Source organism: Pseudorca crassidens, chromosome Y (genome assembly GCF_039906515.1).
Source record: "Pseudorca crassidens isolate mPseCra1 chromosome Y, mPseCra1.hap1, whole genome shotgun sequence".
Taxonomy (NCBI): Eukaryota; Metazoa; Chordata; class Mammalia; order Artiodactyla; family Delphinidae; genus Pseudorca; species Pseudorca crassidens.
This window is the reverse complement of record NC_090318.1, coordinates 4,161,533-4,186,033: the sequence shown is the minus strand read 5'-3', so window position 1 is coordinate 4,186,033 and position 24,501 is coordinate 4,161,533. Positions and strand designations below refer to the sequence as shown.

Here is a 24,501-nt window from a genome sequence, read left to right as displayed (position 1 = left end):
CACGCATTGATGGTGAGTCTGAAGGCATTGAGAACTGGGTCTTGGGAAGGAGCTCTGGCATTTAGCTCACCCCAGACCTTGCAGAATGGCCTTTGTTTGGGTCTGAGCCAGTCCAGTGATCATGCGCCTGAGTTTCCAGCTGCAGCTGGGAAGACAGAAGAGTTTTATAAGAAGAAAATCCAGAAGAAGGCAGGGATATTAGGACAGGCTCGTGGGAAAGGCAAAGTCCAGGTATGGAGTCCTAATTAAAGACCTTTCTTAATGCCGACTGCTGTGGGAAGGCTGGTGCTCGGCAGAGTTGGTCACACTTTTTTATTATTTTTTTTGCGGTACGCGGGCCTCTCACTGTTGTGGCCTCTCCCGTTGCGGAGCACAGGCTCCGGACGCGCAGGCTCAGTGGCCATGGCGCACGGGCCCAGCCGCTCCGCAGCATGTGGCATCTTCCCAGACCGGGGCACGAACCCGTGTCCCCTGCATCAGCAAGCAGACTCTCAACCACTGCGCCACCAGGGAAGCCCCGGTCAAACTTTTTAAAGGGACACATTTTCTGGGAGGGTATCAGCTTCGTCAGACAACATTTTCTCTCCCCTAATCCATTGCATGTGTTTTGACTACACCTTCATTTTTCTAGTGTCTTCTCTGTTTTAATGAAAGAGGTGACCTGTTTCTCTACAAACTTAGAAAATCTTCAAAAAATTGAAATGTTTTTCAGAAATGAGAAAGATTTTAGTTCTGTCATCCGTGTAGCCTGTTTCTCTGAGAAGGGGATTTCTTATACGCTTCTTAACATGATTCTGCCATAAATTCAGCCCATGAGAAAGCTTTGAAATCAGTTTTATATTGATAAACTCTGACCAAAACAGCCCAAAAGACAATGGAGCTAATTTGAAGAGTTTTGTTTTTTTTTTTTTAGTTTAAGTTCTTTCAGCACAGTGGAATTCTTGGACGTGAATTGATTTCCATGTTAAGCTGATGACTATAATAGGCACACACGTTTGTGTCATGGTACTTTCTAAAAGATGGGACTTGAACGTGCTGTAAGGAAAACAGGTGGTCTCCTAGAAGACTTCATTCTCCTTTCAAGTAGATGACGTGAAACTGGTAGTAGGCTTGAGTTTCAAAGCGTCTTGGGCATTTCTTTTCCAAGCTCTTGTCAATGACTTTAGATTAGATTGGTAACTTGAAATTGTCTACAGTGGGAAAATTTAAATCTCAAAAATCAACAAACACGAGGGATCAGGTTTCCACCTACCATCACTGCTTGTACTTGTTTATCCACATGAAATTGACCATAATCAACCCGTATTGAGCTATAAAACCAGCAACGTCAGATCTTGGTTTCAAAATACGTTTAAGCCCCTCTGAGGTATGTAGAACTGACGGAGGCTTTCCAGCTACAAGTGTTGTGGGTGATAGTGACTAAATTTCCTCTCCCTTAACCCATGTATCCGTGGAGGAAGGCAAAGACCGTTTTAATTGATGGCCACAATTTGAGTTATCCAGAACTGCCATAGGCGTACCTGTGGGCTGTGCCTGTCTATAGAAAGAAGGCAGTTCAGCTAATTAAACACCTCAAGTGGTATTGAATGTTTTAGCTTCTTGTATCTGGAAAATAGAAAAACCAAAATGGCACACTGCATACGGAGAGCATAGGAGAGTTTTGTTTTTTACCTTTTTTCCGTTTTTTTTTTGGCGTGGTTAAGGGACCCTCTGTTCATTTTGCCTACATGGAAATTTCAAGGCGGTTTATGTTTCAGGTCATCCAGGTAGGTGACTTCATTTACTTATTTATTTATTTATTTATACAAATAGCAGTAACATTCAAGCAATATTTAATAAGTGTTTCAAACACAGAAAAAAATTATACTGTTCTATCTTGACTTCAGAAATACTTATTGAAAGTGGTAGTTTGTTTACAGTTGACAAAAGGAATAAATAACGTGCAGTGTTCTCTAGCTACTGGGGATAGGTGAGTCTTCATGATTTAAATAAAGTAGCGACATTTCTGATTTTTATGATAAGTGTTGTGCTTTTAAGTTCTTATGCATGAAACTAATGTTGGTTTTAAGATATTTTGATTAAAGTTCTTTCATGTTTATTGTTTAAATGTGTTTCTTCTTACATTACGGAATTTCCTAAGCAAACTGTATCAGTGACATTTCAGAAATTTATCTAGATTATAACATGTTAAAACTAGAGGAACATTTGAATACTTCATATGCATTTCTTTATAAAATGTGGGAAACCCTTTTTAAAATAATTTTCTTTTTTTTTCAACTCACATTAGTTTTTTTTTTGCAGTAGTATCATTTTAACCCCCAAACTGCATTTTCACAGAGTATCTAACATTTTTCGCAAGTAACATTTTGAATTTGTTCTTCTTGACATGTTTATGTTTATATACATTTTGCATCTCCCTATTTCATGTTTTTGAAATCCAAATGTAACAGATTTCAACTTTTTGTATGACATTATTTTTTTTTCTTTTACTGGGGTAGTATCTCTCTTTCTTCTGACTTTTTTGCAAACCTGTTGTTTTTGAATTCTCTTTTTTCCCTTTATTTTCCTTCTCAATATGACACCAGGAGCCAACACAAAGAAAAACGCTGATGATATAACCAGTAATGACCGTGGTGAAGATGAAGGTATTTTTTGTTTTTTTTCAAAGCTCGACCTTGGTGCATGATTTTATATCTTTCGTTCTTTTTTTTTTCTTTTTTTTCGTTTCAACCTGTTTTTCCTCCCGTATCTGAAGTGAGTACACTTTTGTGTGCTTTATTTTCTTCTTGTTTGGAAACCACTGTCATTTTTAATCCCAATGACCGTGTAGATGACTGCAAATCACCTGGGAGAACATGTATAAATGTTTCTCAGTATGAAGTGAGTAACAAAATGCAATTTACAAGGAAACTCTTTTTCTTTTTCTTTTTCTTTTTTTTTTTGGCTTGGTCACAAGAAGAGAAAGTGAAATTTTAAAACATGCATGTATGCTTTCTTTTCTTCCTTCCGAATGTTATTTTATAATTTTGTATTTTGGAGCTTTGGTCGTCTTAATTTCTTCTGTGGACGGTGAGACACCTCAGTAGAACTTTTCAGGGGGTTGGCATTTCTGTTTTTGTTTGTTTTTAGTGGTTTTTTTTTTTCAAACATACTGATTCCAAAATGGGGCCTTCAAAGAATCTTCTCTGGCTCACAGTAAAATACATGAAAAAGTGTCTTAAAGAGAAGCTGTTTCTTTCAGAACTGCCTTTTATCAGCTTTAAAGAAAATAAAAGGGGGGATGGAACTGAAATTTTTCAAAAAGTTAGCTCTATGCATCTTTGTCTTCACACCACAGCTGCTTTAAGAACATTTTTCCCCGAAAATGTTGTGGAGAGTTTCTTCTTGAAGGAGCTCAAATTGTCTGACAGATTATACTCTACAAGTAAAGTGATTTTTTTTTTTAAAGATGGAAGCTAACATGACATCTAAACCATCATTAGCACATTGTATCCGCTTCCTTCAGCAGAATAAATGGTTTAGAAGAAAAGAAACAAACCATGTTTCAAGTCAGCCTTTGCCGGCTCTAAGGCTGTGTAGGCTGGGTGAAAACACGTTTTTCCCATCTGAGTAACAAAATGAATGGATCTCCGTTTCTTTACCTTAAAACGTTGAAGGCCCTCGGTGGGCCTATGGTCCTCTGGCTGAAAGGCAGTTTAAAGTGCAGTGGGGAGCTCTCCTTGCTGGGAAGCAAAACTGCCTGCAAAGTCCCTTTTCGTCACTTGCTTGGTTTTCCTGCCCTCTTGCAGTTTTTTCATGAATCAGTGGCTCTACGAGAAAAGAGGTTTTGCCTACGTTGCTTTCTCGTGCCCGCGGTTCTCTCAACACTACTGTTAGTTAATTTTTTTTTTTAACCTGCGTTCATAGGGTTCTCCCTGCTTCTAATAACCCTCTAAGAAAGTTCTTCTGATGGCCTTGGAGTATCATACCTGCACCTGAATCCGCAGCTAGCTTCTCCTTTATGAGGCCTCAGGACACCTATAGTTTTATCCGTATCCCTGTATAGCCAACTACGGGTGTTAGTTTGCATCTTGCTTTTTTTCTGGCTTTTCAGTGTATTATTCCCTTTTGACCGTTAGGATCTGTTTTCCCAGTGCTCACCAGTCAACCTTTATTACTGTTAACAGTAATTTTCCTTCTAGTTTTTTCCGTCTAGTTTTCCTTTAATACCAAGAAACTATGATCATTTTCTTCACTTTGCACGAATCTGGCATCTGGTTATTTCTTTCTCAACCTCATGAGAACCTTGTTCTTTGTGTCTTGGAGGTAAGAGCCGTTAACCTAACGTTTTCTGTGAGGGAACCCCGTAAAGCAGCCCTCAAAATCTCAACTTCTTCCTTTCTCACAGTGGAGTAGCGTGCCGCCTACTGCAGAATGGGAACGTAAATAAGGGCTAACACAGCAAATCAGAGTCCAGAGAGAGGGGTGGATAGTGTAAAACGCCAGACCCCTGTAGGGACGGTGATTTATTTAATAATTCCACGTACCATATGATGAGTGAAGGATTAAAAAATGATTTTTACTTCCTTTTTTTTTTTTTTTTTTTTTTTGCGGTACGCGGGCCTCTCACTGTTGTGGCCTCTCCCGTTGCGGAGCACAGGCTCCAGACGCGCAGGCTCAGCGGCCATGGCTCACGGGCCCAGCCGCTCCGTGGCAGGTGGGATCTTCCCGGACCGGGTCACGAACCCGTGTCCCCTGCATTGGCAGGTGGACTCTAACCACTGCGCCACCAGGGAAGCCCCCTATTTAAGTTTTACAGGAGAAAATAGTGTTCTGCGACAGATTAAATATCTGCAGACACAGGGGCAGCTTGACACTTTTTTCTGCACTTGACTGTGACCACTGGGTTTCTTTTGCCTTCGGGATGCCCTGTGGTGGCGCCCAGGAGCCTGTTCTGAGATCATGATCGTAATTCATTTTATATGCAGTCACCATCCAAAGGGTGGTTTCTTTCCTTAAAATTCCTTTCTGATAGTTCAAAAGTGTCTCCATGAATTAGGGAAAAAAAGTTTTTATTTAAGAAAAAATGAAAATAAATGTACATGGATACATTTGGTTTTCTTCTGATATACAGATATTTAAATGACACACACACATATATGTATATACAATACATAAATATCCAGAAATCATCAGAATCAAGGTCAGGATTCTTCAGCATTCAAGGTAAAAAAGCCCAAGGAATGATTTCCACCAAACTAGTTATTTCATCACAACTTTTCAGAAAGTAGGCTCTACAAGTAGACATATGGTCTCCAAACTTCTGTTGTCACAGAACATTGCAAAATAGGCTTTTCACATCATTGTTAAATAAAATAATAATGACTCTGGGTGCTCTGGTTGCAAAGCACGATGGGAGTTTATATTCCCTGTAAAAATATGTAGCGTTGCCACACTTTCATCTTGAGGTTGGAATCTTGTGCCATTTTTATCCCAGCTCTCCTCTCTCTCTCTCTCTCTCTCTCTTTTTTGTCACTTAAGTTGGAATATTACTGCAATCAGTAAATTAGAGAAAAAACACTTGCTTGGACATTTTGTTTTGTTTTTACACATGTCTGTCCTGTTGATCATTTTTAACCATTGATTTGTTTTTTGTCATCATGGGCCCTGTATTGAGAGCTTACAGTTTCATGACTAGTTTTATGTTCTCGTTGTTAAGTTGAAAATGAATCTATAAGCTCCTCTTTGACTGAAGATAGAAGTTACAGTAAAAATAAATGATCATTTTGACGTTGGTTTCACCCTTACTTAGATGATAAAAATATATTTTGTAATAGATGCCCTTGTAGGGTTTGAGCACTCTTTAGGGAAGATGTATTTCATCTCCATCCTTGCGTATTTAGTGTTGTACACACATACAGAAACCTACACCTGCACACACGTTCCTTCCAATGCCTGCATCATTTCTATGAGTAGAAAATATAACAACATGGACCATTTTCCTTAGGCCATCTTACCAAGAACATACCTAATTTAAAAAGGGGCCATGCGATGGATTCCAATCTAATTTAAAAAGGGGCCATGCGATGGATTCCAATCTAAACTAGGAAAAGTCCCCCACGTCCTTTGCCCTTGACTTAGCATCGGTTCATCAGCATGATGTTTTATTGTGTTTCCTTACTTGGCTTTTTTTTTCCAGACATCCATGATCAGAACAGTAAGAAGCCAGTAATGGTGTACATCCATGGCGGGTCTTACATGGAGGGCACAGGCAACATGATTGACGGCAGTATTCTCGCGAGCTACGGCAATGTCATCGTGATCACAGTTAACTACCGCCTGGGGATTCTAGGTGAGTGATTCCGTCTCGCTGATCACCACACAGGAGGCCATGAGGAAGTTCTGCTTTCGGTTTGGGGCTCGTTGATTCTTTTGATTTGGGGCTCATTGATAGAGTAACTGTGTTACTCTAATTCCTAGAAATCTCTACTACACAGAGCTCACTTCATGCTGCAAGATATATTTGTCCCTTAACGTTCACGCAGCGCCGTCTGTTTTTTGTTGTTGTTGTTGTTTTTCAAAGTTTGCACTTTTTAATCCAGGAATTTCATTTCCTAGGATCCGCCTCAAACAAATGCAGCCTCCAAGGTGATCAGATGAACATGATACTTTATTGAAAGCACTTTTCTTTCTGTGGGCTTAGCTGACATAACCCTGTGGAATGAACACAGTTTGGAGACGTGTCTGATGACGCATTTGGTAATAGGTGATAACTTGGTAATGGTAGATAACAGCCATAGACATTAGCTTTCTTTTGTGGTTTTGTAGGTGTGTTAATCAGTTAATCATTTGTCGGAAAATCTTTTACTTAATTGCTTAATGCGTTGTCTGTGTCTGTTGTATCTTGAAGAGTTGCATGGCTGTTGTATTTATGTGAGATGGAATACTCCTATTTGAATTTTGTAATTTGATGGTTTTTCATTTTATGTAAATTTTATGATTTATGATGAAAGGACATTGGCCAAGTGCATAGGAATTCAAGAGCAGCTCTCCGTTGTTTCGGTGTTAACTTCGTTTTTCCCCAACTGGGGGTTGGAAAAATAAATAACCTATTTTGAAGTTAATATTTCGAAGCTTACCTTCTTCTGTGGTTTAGCCTGCTCTCGGTCAGTTCATGAATAATATTCCTAGCCTATGTAACAACGTTCGTTTTCAAGGCAAAAATGCATTGAGAGGATGCAGAAAATTGTTTACAGCAGGGTGGCTATGAGAATGAGATCTGTATGTCACAGGATGGTTATGGTAAAAGCTATGAAAAATAAAATGGACCAACGGACCTGTTTCAAATAAGAAACAGGGCTGAAATGTTTTCTCCAAAGAGGCAAGTATCCCTAAGAATATTTTATTTTCAACTTGAGGTTTTACTTTTGTTTTGAGCATTGTATTTCATTCACTACTGAACACATTCGCCTATAGAAGACCCCGGAGTAAGGGGATGAGTTGTAGATGACCTTCTAATTTAGAAATGCACATCGCCCACAGATGTTTGCAAAGTTGGGCATTTGGGAGCATCGATAAAGTACTGCAAATGTCAGGTTTTTAGGATGAAACACAACAAAAAGCCTCAGAGTCTAGAGCCTTCTTGATTTCCTTTTCTTTTCTCGTCGGTGCCAGGAGCCAGGTCTTTGTGGGATGATTTCCGTGCGTGTTGCACAGCAAGGGTGGCATGCCTCTCTGAATGTTTTTCAGAAGCCTCTGGCTAGTTGACTTGGCTACTGGTGTTTGAAACCGGAAATGTTGTTTCTTGATGTTTTACAAAAGGTCCATTCTAAGGAAAAAGTGGGCAAAGGAAGCCACGGACCAGGGCTTGCTGGTAGCAGCCCTTTCAAAGAGGGCAGTGTGGGCGTCCCTCGGTAGCATCACCAGCTCTGGGCGTGGCTTTCTGAACAAAGCAATGGGCTTGGGTGAGTCCTTGCTTCAGTGGAATAACAAAGCGTCCTCCTGCCTGCACAACACGGTGGTGATGTGACTTAAAAGGTTAGATTTCAAAAGAAATCGATTTTCTCCCCCCGTTGAACGCCAAACTGGTATTAAGCAGCTTAACACAGTGATCTCTTATCTATTTGGCCCATTTGTGAATCTAGAAAAGTACTGTGGGAATTATATACACCTTTATTCTTTTATTTTAAGAAAAGAAGAAAAAATAGCTTGCTTTTAGAACTTTTCTCATTGAACAATTTTAATTTTACCTTTTGCTGCTGAGCGTGAAAAAGAAAAAATCTTGGTAAGATAACAGAGGGCTGTGAGAGTTGTGGCCTGGAAATAAAAGAAGCAGTTTAGCATCTCCAAGCCAGTCTATTTACATTCCACGAATGAGTTAGTGTGAAGCTGTGCACCACAGACCCCCTTTTATCTGATGGAGCGCAGTGTGCCAGCTTTGCTGATTCTACAGGGCGATAGAGATTTTTTAAATGGGACTTGGTATATTGTTATCAGGGACCTTGCACGGGCTACCATCCTCTGGAAAACTGTGCGGTGGCCATTTACTTTTTGCTTGCAGGACATCCCTAGTACCACTCACTAGCACTCTGATAGGAATCGATGTTTTTACCAAAATGTCGAAATAGTGTTGGAGGTTTTTTTTTCAAAAGTAAGAAATGCATACATGCTGTTTCTCTGCCCAAGGAATGGAAAAGCATTGTTTGAGAGGATTACCGTTCTTTTCCAGAGTAACAAATGCTGTTTTCCTACCCAAAAGAAAGGTTTAGGAAGATGGGTGATGGTCAGAGGGAAGCAGGAGGCTGGCGTGGAAAGAACGTAGATTTTTATAATGAGATAAGAACGAACTGCTTGGTGTCTGTGGTGTGACATTGAGAAGGTCAGCTGAGTTTTTCGGAGTCTCTCTAAAAGGTGGTCCCATTCTCGCTGTGGCAAGGTTATTGTACATACCATATAAACATCCTATGGGTTTATGTACGTGAAGTTTCATAGCCCAGCACTAGGAACCAGTAAACCCAGACAGGTGATCATTTCCAGTGTTATTAATAGCCTTGGACATCTTATTAACATGACTGTTGGTCCACTGGAAAAAATCGCGACTGGCCCAAACGGTAATGTCTGTCAAATACTGACTTCTAAACGGAACCACCCTAATTAAACAAAAGCGATGATAAGACGCTCGTAATAAGACACAGATGACAGGATCTTCGCACGTGCTTTTTGAACAATGAATATTTTCTTTAATCAGAACTGCGTCACACAACCTTGCTAGCCATTGAGCATGTAATTTATTATCTAATCCAGGACACTTTGAAAATTGTTAATAATGCTCTTAATAAACTGGGATTATTCCAGGCAAATTGGGATGTACCATCACAGCTATAAAGTAATTATTCATACCCACACAAGATCTAATGAACAAACTGGTGGTCCATTTATTTTCAAAGGAGATCTCTTTTTAAAGCATATTTCCTATGCGTCCTTCTGTATACCTTTGTCATTAGGAAAGCATACATAGCTAAAAGTTGAGTTCTATCACATCTGCCTCTATTTTTTTTCATGGTGATTGTTCAAAGACCATTGCTATATAAGAGGAATCTCCTCGCTGAGGCTTAGCGATGGAAATGCCTGGGATTTATTTATGGGTGGCTCTTACTTCTGCTTTCCTTCATTAATCGTCTCTAATTTGCATCTTCAGTTGGTTAATTAGACCTCCATTCAAATGCTGATTTTAGTTTAGCTGAAAGGGTATTACTTTTTTGGTTATCCTATGATTTGATGCCTCATGCAGGCTTTAAACTATTTTGCTTTGAAACAATCTTATCTCTATGCCTCGGCACGAAACTCATGGAGAGCCCGCGGTGTGGCCATCACTGGACATTGTAGCTGCCCTTCATTTAATCCTCATACACTCCCTTGGAAGGGTTCCCTTATCTTACTTTTGGGGAAACAAAGGCTCAGAGGTGATGGGACGGACTCACAGTGGTACAGGTTGTAGGGATTAGAGCGGGGATTGGAGCCCTGGTCTAACAGTATTAATTAGGTGAAGTGCCGTAGGAAACAGTGCAAATCTTTATATCAGATCCAGCTTCTCTAATCGCACAAAACGTCAGATGTGCCTATGGTTGATCTAGACACAAAATTGCGATTCGATGCTTACACTGTATTTTTATGTTCCTCAAAGTGGGTCCTTCATCGCTGATGCATTTTCATCAAATCATCATTGATGGTCTACTATGGTGCATGGTGATGTGGTATTGGTCCCAACGATGGCATCTGTGAAATCAAAGCTCTCAGACACAGTAGATCTAAGGCTGTATCAGCGAGTCAGGTGTCTAACCTCTTAAGCCCATTCTGTTGCCTTGTTGCTGTCTGTGGCCAATCAATGGAATTAAGACAATTGACCCAGAGAATGACTTTGAAACCGCACAACCCACTTTGGGACTTGAACCTATGGACCGGGACTCAAACTCAGCCGGAACCCACATTGGGACTTGAACCCACTGTCTTTTGATTGAGATCACACACCTGGTCTCAGCACTGAACGAAGCTCAGGTTCTTTATGTCTCAGTGCAGAAAGAATTCAGTGAGAGACAAAGTGATAGGTAAGAAGTGGATTTATTTAGAGAGATACACATTCCATAGACAGAATGCAGTCTGTCTCAAAAGGCGAGAGCAGCCTTGGGAGAAACGCACTGCACAGACAGAGTGTGGGCCATCTCAGAAGACAAGAGGCCATGAAATATGGGGTGGTTACTTTTTATGGGCTGGGTAGTTTCATAGGCTAATGGGTGGGAGTATTATTCCAAGTTTTTTGGGGAGGGGGTGGAGATTTCCAGGAATCGGGCCACCACCCACTTTTTGGCCCTTTACGTTGGCCTTGGAACTGTCCTGGCGCCTATAGGTATGTCATTTAGATGCTATTGTATCACAGTGGGCATTCAATGAGGCTCAAGGTCCAGTGGAAGTCAAATCTTGCACCATCTTGGACCTAATTGATTCTAGTCAGTTTATGGCAAATCCTCAAGGGCTATGTCATTCTTTTAGAGGTTCTGCCCTGTCCCCTTCCCTGCTGTTTCAACTTCAGTGGATTTCTCACCTGACAGGTATCTTACAGTCTTTTGAAATGTTGTCCATAGGTTTATATAACTGACTTTTTCAAAGGATTAAAAAAGCATCGGAAAGACCTACTCATTTTTCAAGAAGTGTAGCTACCCTCAAAGTTTTTATCTCAGGGAAGGTTGTGTAATGGTGTTTCTGAAGTTGCCTTTCTCTTTAAGGTTATTAATTGCGTAAGACTACGTAACTTTAAAGGTAAGATGGAAATGGTTTTGAAATAAACGCACAGCAGGAAGAGCATTTGAATGAAAGGCACATGACTTGAGCTCTATGCGTGCTGTAATGGCTTGGCCACGTGGCATTCTGGTCCCCTTTGTGGGGTCTTAGTCTCCATTGAAATGGGAGGTGGGTGGGCTGGCATTGGGAGGAAGCCCTTTGACGTCAGCCAGAGCAGTTTCACCCTTACCTGTTTGATACATTGCTGTTCCACGTCAGATTCCGTTCATAAAGGGGGTCCGGAATCACTGGAGGAGGGGCTTGATACCTGCCTTCAGAGACCTGGGATCTGAATTCCAGGTGTGCGCAAGCAGTTTACATCAGGGGTATTTAGTGGTTCTAACATGCCTTAGGTACCGCTGCTGAAAAATGTCAATTTCCGATTTATATTTCTCTTTCACTTGGGAGTTAAAGATGTTTACTATTTGGTACTTTCACCATTTTTTCCCCCTAAAAATCCTTTCTTCTTTTTCTTTTCTTTGTTTTTATCTTTTACTACAGATTTTCTCTTTTTTTAATTAATTTTTATTGGAGTCTAGTTGATTTACAATGTTGTGTTCGTTTCTGCTGTACAGCAAAGTGAATCAGTTATACATACACATATATCCACTCTTTTTTAGATTTTATTCCCATGTAGGTCATTACAGAGTATTGAGTAGAGTTCCCTGTGCTATTCAGTAGGTCTGTTATCTATTTTATATATAGTAGTGTGTATATGTCAATCCCAATGTCCCAATTTATCCCTCCGCCCCAATCCCCCAGTAACCATAAGTTTGTTTTCTACATTTGTTACTCTTATTTCTGTTTTGCTAATAAGTTCATTCGTACCATGTTTTTAGATTCCACATATAAGTGACGTCATATGATATTGTCTTCCTGTGTCTGACTCACTTCACTCAGTATGACAGTCTCTAGGTCCATCCATGTCGCTGCAAATGGCATTATTTCACTCTTTTTTATGGCTGAGCACTATCCCATTGTGTGTGTGTGTGTGTGTGTGCGTGTGTGTGTATACACACCACAACTTCTTATCCATTCATCTGTCGATGGACATTTAGGTTGTTTCCATGTCTTGGTCATTGTCAATAGTGCTGCTGTGAACATTGGGGTGCAGGTATCTTTTTGAATTATGGTTTTCTCCAGATATATGCTGACGAGTGGGATTGCTGGATCGTATGGTAGCTCTATTTTTAGTTTTCTGAGGAACCTCCATACAGTTCTCCATAGTGGCTGAACCAATTCACATTCCCACCAACGGTGCAGGAGAGTTCCCTTTTCTCCACACCCTCTGCAGCATTTGTTGTTTGTAGACTTTTTGGTGATGTCCATTCTAACTGGTGTGAGGTGCTACCTCATTGTAGTTTTGATTTACATTTCTCTGATAATTAGTGATGTTGAGCATCTTTTCATGTGCTTTTTGGCCATCTGTATGTCTTCTTTGGAGAAATGTCTATTTAGGTCTTCTGCCCATTTTTTGATTGGGTTGGATTTTCTTTTAAATCACTCATGGAACACATCTTCCTTATCAAGTCAAAAGTTCATCTATTAAAAAAAAAAGTTCATCTATAAAGAAAAAAATATCGTCTTTCCTTTCAAGGATCTCCATGCTACCCCCTAAGTCCATCCTCTTCCCTCTCTGCTCAGATATCCCCCGATCAGATGTGTGACCGCGAGAAGCTTCCTTTATCCATCCTCAGAGAGAAACTGCACATTATTTAGGGATGGAAGAATGCTGTAAGAAGCTAAATGGGTAGACAGGAAGGATGAAGCATTGCACTGAGGGAAAATGTAAAGTGGAAAAGTACAGGAAGTTTGGGAGAAGTGTGAGAAAATGGGGGGCAGAGGCCAGGCACTTGATGTGGGACCAGTCACAACCCCAGAACGGAAAGAGGGTGGAAGGAAAGATTGAAAGCCCTTAGAATAAGACCCTCTGTGGTGGGCGGGGGAGGTGATGGGCCAGCCTAACCACAGGCTCCCGGACTCATTTCTGCAAACTCCCTGATGTGTCTCAAGACGGACTGAGGGTTAGAGGGAGGTATACCCCCTAGATAACACAGTCATAGGATGGACACAGTGCATGGGGGAAGGGAGGGCTGGCGTAGCTTCCCTGATCCTAAAGTTATGCCAAAAAGAAACTAAACAAGATGCTTCCCCCTTGCCCTGCCCCTCCCCCCAGTGTCTTTCATCATCTTCATCAATAGCTCTCTGTGCATTTAACACTCATTCGGAAATGCTGTAATCTGGACTCTGTTGTTGCTCGTGTGTTGCTAAGAACGAGAACTCTGGACAAAAACATCTTAGCCCGGTTTTGTATCAATGATCATTTACTTGGGTTTTCCTCTTCTGCCTCCTGGTGGCCAAAAATGCCCATTGCATTAATTTGATTTGTTCCGCGATTAAGGAATCGGCCTGGTTGTGGATGGCGTCTCTTGCCTCTGGGATTTTGCAGGCACACGGCAGGGGGTAGATATGAAGCCCCTGCGGTGGAATAAAGACCCTGACATGAGACAGATGCCTTTTATGCAGAGGTTGATATGAGCCACCGAACAAAGAGGGTCCCTCGCTGTGAGGTGACAGAGGGCCACAGAGGAAAGTAAAAGTCTGCAGCAAATAAAGACAATGTGAAAGGATGCGGGGTGGTGATGAAGAGGCAGAAGAGACATTTTTATTCAATCTCAAATGCACAAAATTATCGACTAGCATGTGCCTTATGACGGAGCATTTCCTTGATCTCTTTGTGAACGATTCAGAATTTCTTAAAAGAAGTTGGCCTGTTACTTGTACACGCGTAGCCATTTTTGGAAATCACAATGCCCGGATACACTCGATGCTCGGATACTCTTATTATATTTAATAAGTACATATTTTCCACTGAATTGATTCCAGGGTGTCATGTCAGTAATAATCACAACGGGGTATACATTTTTTTAAAACGCTCTTTTCCTGGACATGTTTACATCCAAAACAGAATCTCTTAAGATGATCCGTTCTACGTGAAAGAAACCACTTTCTCTGCTCTGTGTGCTTTCCTCATTTTGCTTCTCACCTAGGAAAAGAAGGCTTGATCATTTTTCGTTGATCAGGATAAGGTGGTGTCTGTCTTAACGGGGAAGAACACACATGAACCTCACTCTGAATGAAAGGAAAGGTGTGATGGGCATTGGGGTATCGGGCAGCGGAGAAACTGGAAAGTTCCAAGGAGGAGTATTCAATTTAAGCGCCAAGATACATTAGCTTGATTGGGGTGAGCTAGAGATTAAGTCTCTGGCAATCATTCCGTCAGATAAATGGTTTTAAAACAATGCCTGAAAGAGAAATACCTGCATTCTTCCTATGTACCTTTTCTTCCTTCCCTAGATGTATTCAAGGAATTAATCCTTCCAAGTCAGATCACTGAAAAATCTCTAAAAGGCAATCAGAGTGGGAGTTTTAAAGACCACAGAGGCTGAAACACTCCAGGACTGGACAAATCGTGGCCTGCACATCATTTTTCTTTTTTTTCCCCTGAAAGTATGCGTTGCACGTTTTACAGGAAGCGTGGAGTGAGTATGCACATGTCCACACTCACCACGGCGGTGATACCGCAAAAGGGCATATTCTGTTCTAATATAACTCTCCTAGTATTGTCCAATCATACGTCAATCAGTCATGGGCTTTATGAAAGTAAATCCTTGGGGACATAAGGCTCAAAGCGAATGTCTGAGGGATCAAAACGTAACGCAGACACGGCAGAGACACCGTGCACTTAACAATGTAAACTGTGTTTTTCAAATAAGGTTACTTAGTAACATATGGATTGCGTAAGTCCCATCTAATGGGTAGGGCAGCTTTTCCTTTGCTTAAAAAAAAAATAATAATAGCTCTTTGGAAAGAAGTGTACAATTCTCAGTATAAAAAAATCAGAACTAGTTTAGGATGGTAGATGCAACATTCCTCTGACATGACAGCCATTAGACAGGGTTGAGCTGGGGTCTTCATGCAAATAAATCAATTGCGAGACTCTTGATCCCTTTAATTATTTGAGACTGCAGGCACTGGTTTTTGTGGTATTCAGTACAGAGGCTTTTATTCTAGGTTCCTTTATTATGGGGGAAAAGGCTGTGTCCTGTGCAGTGGGTCTGGTCATCAACAGGCGGCCTGAATACATGCATTATTATAAAGGTGCACATTTCACTCTAGACAGAGGTGTGAGGTCATCTCCCAGAGAAACACTACGAATTCTACCAAAGACACCCAAGATTTGTACCGGAGTTGGGAAAACAGTTTTGGAATAAAGAATTGTTTCCAGTTTGGGTTGAGAAATGTTTTCTGTCTCTCAGAGTGGCTGCTACATCTTTACTGATATATCCCAGTAATGGTTTAGAGGCTCAGTTGGCATATGACAGATAGATAGATAGATAGATATTGATATAGAGAGGTAGGTGTATATATATATATATAATATTTAGATATATAGAGAGGTAGGTATATATTATATAAAGATACCCATAGAGATAGGTGTATATATATTATAGAGATAAATAGAGATAGGTATATATATGATATATAGAGAGAGATATATGTAGAGAGATAGGTATATATATGATATATAGAGAGAGATATATGTAGAGAGATAGGTATATATATGATATATAGAGAGAGAGATATGTGGATATACATATATATATATATATCCTCTTCTCCCTTCTTTATAACATAAACTTATAATACCATGTAGAAATGTCACCCATCTTTTCCTGTAATACTTCTTTGTTAAACCAGGCATAAGAGTTCACATCTGTCCAAAAAAGAATCTTGTGCAAATGGCCTTATCCATTTCTACATTCCTTTTTTCCCCATGCTATCCACTTTCTTAGTTATATTTATTTGAGTCGTATTTATCTGTTTCTCCCCCCTTTATCTCTAGTTAGTTAACTTCCTCGACTTCAATCATAGTGTTCACCAACACGGTTCTCCTGAGGACCACTCATACGTTGTTAGCCTTTTCTAGGACAGTCCGAATTCTTTCAGTGGCCTTTGCTGCATCCTCGTTTTTCTTCATCTTCTTGTAAATGGCCCACTGGTTCGTCTCCACTCCCACCTTTCACTGTCTGTGTCCTTTATTTAAAATGGTTTATATACCATGTTGTGCATTGAACGTGTACAGTTCCATGGCCTTTAGTATATTCACAAAGTTGTACCGCCATCAACACCCCCTAATTTTTGAATGTTTTCATCACTCCAAGGAGAAACCCAATATTTATTCTTCTCAGTCTCCAAGGACTTAGGCGACCATTAATCTCCTCTCTCCCTATGGATCTGCCTTTCCTGGGCATTTCATACAAAGGGAGTCATATGCTGTGTGCTCTTTTGTGTCTGACGTCTTTCACTGAACATGATGTTTTCGACAGCCATCCACGTGGTAGCATATATCAGTACGTGGTTATTATTTATGGCCAAATATTTACTCCATTGCATGGATATAACATGTTTTCTTTATCCATTTGTCTTCTGATTTGTATTTGGTTTGTATCCACTTTTTGGAGATTATGAATACAATGCCATGAACATCCACGTACAAGTTTTTTGTGGGGATATATGTATTCGCTTCTCTTGGGTACAAACCTAGGAGTAACATTGCTGGGTCGTATGACAAAGCTGTTTAATCAGCTAAGTAACTTCCAAATTCTTTTCTAGAAAAGTGGCTGCACTATTTTACATTCCCACCAGCATGAGGGTTCTAATTTCTCCACGCCCTTACCAACACCGGTTCTTGTCTGTCTTTTTGACTACAGCCCTCCTAGTGGGTGTAAAGTGGTACCATTTGATGTGCATTTCCCTGATGGCTAATGACATTGAGTACCTTCTCGTGTGAGTATTGGCCATTCGTATATCTTCCCTGGAGAAATGTGTACTCGTATTCTTTCCCCGTGTTTGAGTGGGGTATTTACCTTTTCAGTATTAAGTTAAGAGGGTTTCTATGTTTGTTTGTTTGTTTTTTTAAAATGGCGTGTTCTGGATACATGTTCCTTAGCAGATACAGGACTTGCAAATATTTCCTCTCATTTTGTTTTCTTCCCACTTTTGGGATGGTGCCCTTTGAAACACACATGTTTTTCATTTCGATGAAGTTCAATTTATCTCTTTTCCCTTTCTGCCTTTGCTCTACGAAGTCTTCACCTGACCTAAGCGCTCACCACTTTATTCCTATATTTTTTTCTAAGAGTCATACAGTTTTAGATCTTGTTTTAGACCAGATCCCTTTTGAGTTAATTTTTTTTTTTTTCGGTACACGGGCCTCTCACTGTTGTGGCCTCTCCCGTTGCGGAGCCCAGGCTCCGGATGCGCAGGCTCAGCGGCCATGGCTCACGGGCCCAGCCGCTCCGCGGCATGTGGGATCTTCCCGGACCGGGGCACGAACCCGTGTCCCCTGCATCGGCAGGCGGACTCTCAACCAGTGCGCCACCAGGGAAGCCCTAAATCTGCATATCTTTATATTTTTATCAGATTTTGACAGTTATAAAAACAGTTATAAATGACAACCAAAAATGGCTCCAGGTGTTGCCAAGAGTCCCCTGGTGCGGAGTGGGTGGGAAGCATGAACCCGGTTGCGAACCACTTACCTGATGTGTACTTCCCTTCTCTGAGAGCGAAGGCGCACAACGGCATTCTCGTCTTGTACCGAAAAATCCACACTCCGTTCTGTATGGGTTTGTTTCTTCATGTGCATGGTGTTTACTTCCTGTAACCGATTTCTTAGCTCCTTGCCGGCTGAGGTCATAGCTCACATTGTCTTTGTCTCTACTGAGAGTTTACCAGATAATAAACATCTTCTGGATGATTTCTCCTGGCAGTGTTCTGGCCTGCACATTGCGAAATGAAATCTCAGTCACAAAGGAGAAGAGTATATTAACATGAACATTTTTTTTTTTAATTGCAGAATGAGTGAACTCCTAGCTGTCAACATCCAACGTCCTAATTTTATGGAAACCGTGCTTATTTCCACTTCTGCAGCTGTTGCTTTTTCGCAAATACTAAAGGTTTCATTTTCTTCGAAACGTGTACTGATGCTAGTGTCATCAGCGGAGGATTTATTTTCATTCCATGTAGGTTAGCTTGAATGGAGACAGTTTTGCTGGCGGTGTGCATTTGACCTTGAATGAAAACTGAAGGTTTTAAACAGTATTTTAAATCTGCATATCTTTTTTTTTTTTTTTTTTTTTTTGCGGTACGCGGACCTCTCACTGTTGTGGCCTCTCCCGTTGCGGAGCACAGGCTCTGGACGCGCAGGCTCAGCGGCCATGGCTCACGGGCCCAGCCGCTCCGCGGCATGTGGGATCTTCCCGGACTGGGGCACGAACCCGTGTCCCCTGCATCGGCAGGCGGACTCTCAACCACTGCGCCACCAGGGAAGCCCTAAATCTGCATATCTTTATATTTTTATCAGATTTTGACAGTTATAAAAACAAACCAAAACAGTAGAGGTGTCTAACAGAGATTTGTTTTTCTTCAACTCTTTGCATGGGTATTTCAGATAATTATGATCATTCTGAACCTTTAGAACTTCCCTACTAGTTTTAAAAGAAGCAAAAGCATTTTTCCTCATTGGCTACAGAACATATGCCTTTGTCCCAGCCATGCATAGGGCCGTATCTCACATTTTCTTCTTAAATTACGAAGCTGTAAATATAAAGCAAAAACTGCTGCTGTGCTGTCTTCTCTCCACATTTTCCCTCTCTCACGAAATCCAATTGCAAATGCTCCTCGATGCCCTACCTGGGAGTTGCAAAGTGGGTACAAGCCATCTCTAAGTGGAGGTTCCTAAAAGTTAACAAAGAAGATTCATGTGGGTTTTTAAGAAGGGATTTTAAATACATCTCAAGTTTTAAAGTGACTCCTGGACTTTTCAAAAAATGAGCGACCTTCTTCTAATGCCTCGCCGTTACTTTTCAAATTCAGTGGCTTCACACACTGCCCTTTAGAGCAGCTTTGGTTTGCTGGAGTCCAGGGTTTGGGAGGTGGTGTTATTTACTTTTTGTTTTCACGCTTGCTCCCTGTTAATTCAAAGAGATCACTGAACACTCTTTTCTGGTTTTAGACACTGGTGAGTGATGATTGTTTCTTGCACAGAGACTTAACCAGGTATTGTGGAAGAATTTGGTACCCTTGCTCCCTGATTCACGGATGCTGGCGTGACCCTCAGTGGTGGTGGGACCTGCACTCTGCTGAGGTCCAACTTAGAGGATGGATAACAGGACAAGATGGGGAACAAAGATGCCTAAACCCCATGAGACCTTAGCCCACTGCTCGCAGAGGGGTGATGTTTTTTCTGAAAGGTGACCTCATCTTATTGCTTTACCAGCAGACTCTTTGGCCAGTGAAAATAAAACTGTCCATTATAAGGAAATTAACTTTAGATTTTAAAAGAAAATTTCCTAGGATACTTCCAGAGAATCCTACTTGCGAAGCAAAGATATGTATTCCTGAATTGGGGATGGTGGTTGTTGTGAGAGATTCATTGGAATGGAGATAAACTTCCTTTCCTTTTGGCCAACAATTATACTCTTCTTTTCTCCAGATTGGCCAGATGATTGGTTTCAATATAAGGGGGTAGTGTGGGCAAGATTGCTAGTAGTGTCTGATACGACTGGCCCAATTCATTAATCTTCCTTCCTTAATTAATTTACATGGAGAGCCTCTTTACTCTGAGAGAGTTATTTTCTAGTTTTATTGAGATACAATTGGCAAGTAACATTATATTCCTTTTAGGTGTATAACAGGACAATTTGGTATTTGTCTGTGTTGCAAAATGTTTAATAAAATCAGTTTAGTTAACATCTATCACCTCATAGTTACATTTTCTTTTCTGGTATGAGAACTTTTAAGGTCTGCTATTGGGAAATAAAAGTTTTGGCACACGTATAAATTTAGAGAACATGAAACATTTGAAGATAGAGGTGGAACTGTAAACATGTATTATTAGTCACTGGAATTTAGTATTTCTTGAATTTGCAGTGGGATTTCTGTCTGTTAACTTTGGAAGATATCAATGGTGTAAAGTTAGCAGCATTAGCCTTTTATCATTTATCCTGAGGCCATCTGTTTGAAGTTCACATGTGGGAACTCTCCTATCCTTCTGTGGGAAATAAAGATCATAGCAACTCAAAATCAGTAATCATTAAACCGATGTAGTAAAGAGTTCTGTGATGTACATCGTACCTAAAAAGTAGGATCAAAATATTTAATGCAGAAGACAGTAGACTCACCCACCTACCAGCCCATCAGTCAGTTCTTGCGGATGGTAGGCTCTGTATCAGAGTCCTGACTTAGTGAGCCAGGAGTTACCATTTTGGGTTTCTGGATCGTGGAGGAGATGGGGGGTGGTCTTATCGGGGCAGCAAGCAGGAAACCTTTTTCAGGGCTCCGGGCAGCAGCATTTCACCAACCAGCAGGGAAGTGTTTCCTGACGTTAGCATTCCACACTGCAGCACACTGGTGCTTGCCAGTTGAGTCACTTACGTGTACATGACAGGTAAGGTGACACCTGCCTTACTTCCACCTGGCATTAGTGCTCATGGATTCATCTTACTGAACCAAGACATGAAATTGCAGTTCCTTATCCATGTTTAGCAATATTTCGTTCACTGATTGATTCTCTGTCCCCTTGGAATAACTAGGTGTGGGATCCACTTAGACTTTGAGTCTCAAGTCCAAATCGCCATGAAAGTTAAAATGTAACAAGAGAAGTAATAGAAGAAAAGTACAGATGGAGACTTACGATGCAGAGGTGTCTGTTCTGTTAGCAGAGGGCAGATGAGACTGCCTGAGGTCAGGGTTGAATCCAGCTGAAATAGGGACCTCTGGTGTCTACTGCGTCGTACGCATTCAAATGGTTAATTCTGTGTTACGTAAATCTCACCTCAGTACAAGACAAAAAGTTCGAAGCTGGCCCATGCCTCATTGAGCTCCCCTCTATAAAACTGTGTAAAAGGAGCCCAGTCTGCAGCCAGTTCTTAAATGGAACGTATAAGCAAACCAAACAGCAAACCAACAGGACATGGCAGCGCACACCACATTTTATTACGGGGCCGAACTTGACCTTTTTTTTTTTTTTTTTTTTTTTTTTTGCGGTACGCGGGCCTCTCACTGTGGCGGCCTCTCCCGTTGCGGAGCACAGGCTCAGCGGCCATGGCTCACGGGCCCAGCTGCTCCCAGCATGTGGGATCCTCCCAGACCGGGACACGAACCCATGTCCCCTGCATCGGCAGGCGGACTCTCAACCACTGCGCCACCAGGGAAGCCCTGAACTTGACCTTTTACACCCCAATGTCTCAACTTGAATTCGGAGCGAACTTGAGTTGCTAATTCTATGCTTTTGACCAGGTAAAGACCTCATTTTAAGAAATTTCCTTAAAACTGCAAACTTACGGAAAAGAGAGAATGTTGTATGTATCCATTCAGCAAGTCCATGTTATAAGCATAGTAGTTACAGGGATCTTGGGCTCATATCTGCATGTTTCATTTTGCATTTGCCTCCACTGTTTTGTTAGCAAGTATAGTTTTAATTTATGTAATGTTTAGAGTCCATATAAATGTTAATCATTCAGAGTTTGAGGAGAAAATTAACCACTTACGATTTGCATTTACCACTGTTCACCTCCCACTTTAATTCCTTCAGAAATGACAAAACCGGTTGCTAAAGTAGTGATTTTAAATATTTACCAATATATACCACTGGAATACTTGTTGCTGTTTGTGAAGAAAAGAAATGCAGCAGCATCCTTAGTGATTATTTAAAAAATAAGGAATATTCTTTAAGGGAAAGAATTTCAACTCATCTTTTTGGTAGTCAGTGGCCATTCATTTCTGCTTGTATTGTAACCTGTTAAAATGATGACTTAACAAAGAGAAGGGAAATTAAATTCGCTAGTTATTTTTTAATGCCATATGATTTCTAGTTACAAAGGCATGCTTAAGCCCCGTACTAAAAAGAGGTGAATAAAATAGGACAGGGTTCAAATAAAATTCATTTGGGAAGGTGAATATGTTTTCAGAATGATTAAGTCTTTTGAGATCCCTTTTTGGTGTAGTTTTCTACCATTTCTTAATGTATTCTTCATAACCCCCAAATTATTCAGGCTTTGAGCCAAATACCGACATGTTATTTACTTTTGCTTGGGTTGTAATAAAATTTGGGACTCTTAGTGAAAAGATGATTTTCATTAGTAAAATTGTTATTGGGTGTTTAGAGTTGGTGCTTATTTTCTGTTGCTTCTCCAACCACTGGAAATCTTCCTTCACTTTTCTTTCCCCACACTACAATGAGAGATCGAAGGGTGGCCCTATTCCCATCCCTTAAACCTGTCATTTTCTTATCCTTATTAACCTGTGGGCTTGAGAACCAGGCAAGGACCTTTCCCAGAAGAACTGGCCGGGGCTGGGTGCTAAGATGACCAAGAGCTGTGTAATGAGGGCTCCACGTCAGACCATAAATGCTACCCTGTTCATGAAGACAGGGCACACTGCTTAGAGGTGCACCATCTCAAATGCCTTTGGAACACCTAGGACTCTGGGCACTCACATAATGGGTATGCCATGTGACTTCAACCATTTGTTAGCATGACCTTAAAGGTCCAAGAAATGTATCAATATCATCTGACCATTTCGGGGGGGGGGGCGGGGGACTCATTTTAGTCACAAATGCAGCACATCAAAATATGGATACATCACATTGTGAGAGAACGCGGGTGTGTACATCTTTACGGGATCTCCATCATAGCTTCTTCTTAAAGTTTCCAGTATAATTCTTGCGAGGGAATTGTTTTTTAAAAAGTTTTTAAACGTTTAGGTAGTTCGAAAGTAAAATGTAATTTTAAAAGAATGCTCAGTTTTATTTCGGGCTTTGGGACATTGAGTGGTTCTGGAAACTTGACACCCTTGATCCAAATGCCATATTTGTCAAATTGCAATATTGACCGGACTGTGGCAGCATCTAATATAAATCCTGAAACATCTAGTTACATCCTGATACTTCGTCTTGACCTTCTTCTTGTCTGGCTACAGTCAGCCATAAACAGCTGTATTCTCTAAATCTTCAGGGACATGAAACATTGAAATCTGTGCAGAAAATGACCATCACGGTTGTCTGGTATCGAAAAAGGGTGTGTTTTTTCGTGTAAAAGGTGGTGGAACCCAAAAGAATGGGGGAAGACACCCCTGAGTGTGTAAGCCACGTACCTCATTGGCCCCAAGAGATTCCTGTTTTGTTTTTTTTGGGTTTTTTTTTTTTCGGTACGCGGGCCTCGCACTGTTGTGGCCTCTCCCGTTGCGGAGCACAGGCTCCGGACGCGCAGGCTCAGTGGCCATGGCTCACGGGCCCAGCCGCTCTGCGGCATGTGGGATCTTCCCGGACCGGGGCACGAACCCGCATCCCCTGCATCTGCAGGCGAACTCGCAACCACTGCGCCACCAGGGAAGCCCTGTTTTGTTTTTTACTTTAATTTTTATTTTATATTGGAGTATAGTTGATTTACAATATTGTGTTAGTATCAGGTGTACAGCACAGTGATTCAGTTATACGTATACATATACCCATTGTTTTTCAGGTTCTTTTCCATTATAGGTTATTATGGAATATTGAGTAGAGTTCCCTGTGTATACAGTAGGTCCTTGTTGATTATCTGTTTTATATATAGGGGTGTGTATATGTTAATCCTGAACTCCTAATTTATCCTTCCCCCTCACCTTTTCCCTTTGGTAACCCGAGATTCCTCTTTTAAAAACCCAAACCCTGGGCTTCCCTGGTGGCACAGGGGTTGAGAGCCCGCCTGCCGATGCAGGGGACACGGGTTCGTGACCCGGTCCGTGAAGATCCCACATGCCGCGGAGCGGCTGGGCCCATGAGCCATGGCCGCTGGGCCTGTGCGTCTGGAGCCTGTGCTCCGCAACGGGAGAGGCCACAGCAGTGAGAGGCCCAAGTACCGCAAAAAAAAAAAAAAAAAAAAAAAAATCCAAACCCTGCTGAACCAGAAAGAACAAATAAATTGGCTTGATGTTGAGTGACACAAAAAGAAAAGCGTATCTTTGCCCCCTCTGCCCTGTCTTCCATTTCCTGTCCCACCCTTCACATCAAATGAAACACTGCTGTTTTCATTTCCTCAGTGTACCTTGTAATATTTCTAGGAGTAGATGTGCCTAAGATCCTGCCCT

General features: G+C 41.2%; 1 protein-coding gene across 5 annotated transcripts in view; it reads left to right on the top strand.

Moving 5' to 3' along the window:
- LOC137217802 (neuroligin-4, X-linked) overlaps positions 1-24,501 on the top strand; it is a 344,507-nt gene that overhangs the window by 207,332 nt on the left and 112,674 nt on the right. For 4 of the 5 annotated variants that reach the window (XM_067724760.1, XM_067724761.1, XM_067724762.1 and 1 more), the window contains 2 exons: positions 2,586-2,645; positions 6,179-6,331. In XM_067724760.1, coding sequence (XP_067580861.1) covers positions 2,586-2,645; positions 6,179-6,331 — 213 coding nt within the window. The remainder of the gene's footprint in view (positions 1-2,585; positions 2,646-6,178; positions 6,332-24,501) is intronic. The other variant, XM_067724764.1, reaches the window with a different exon arrangement.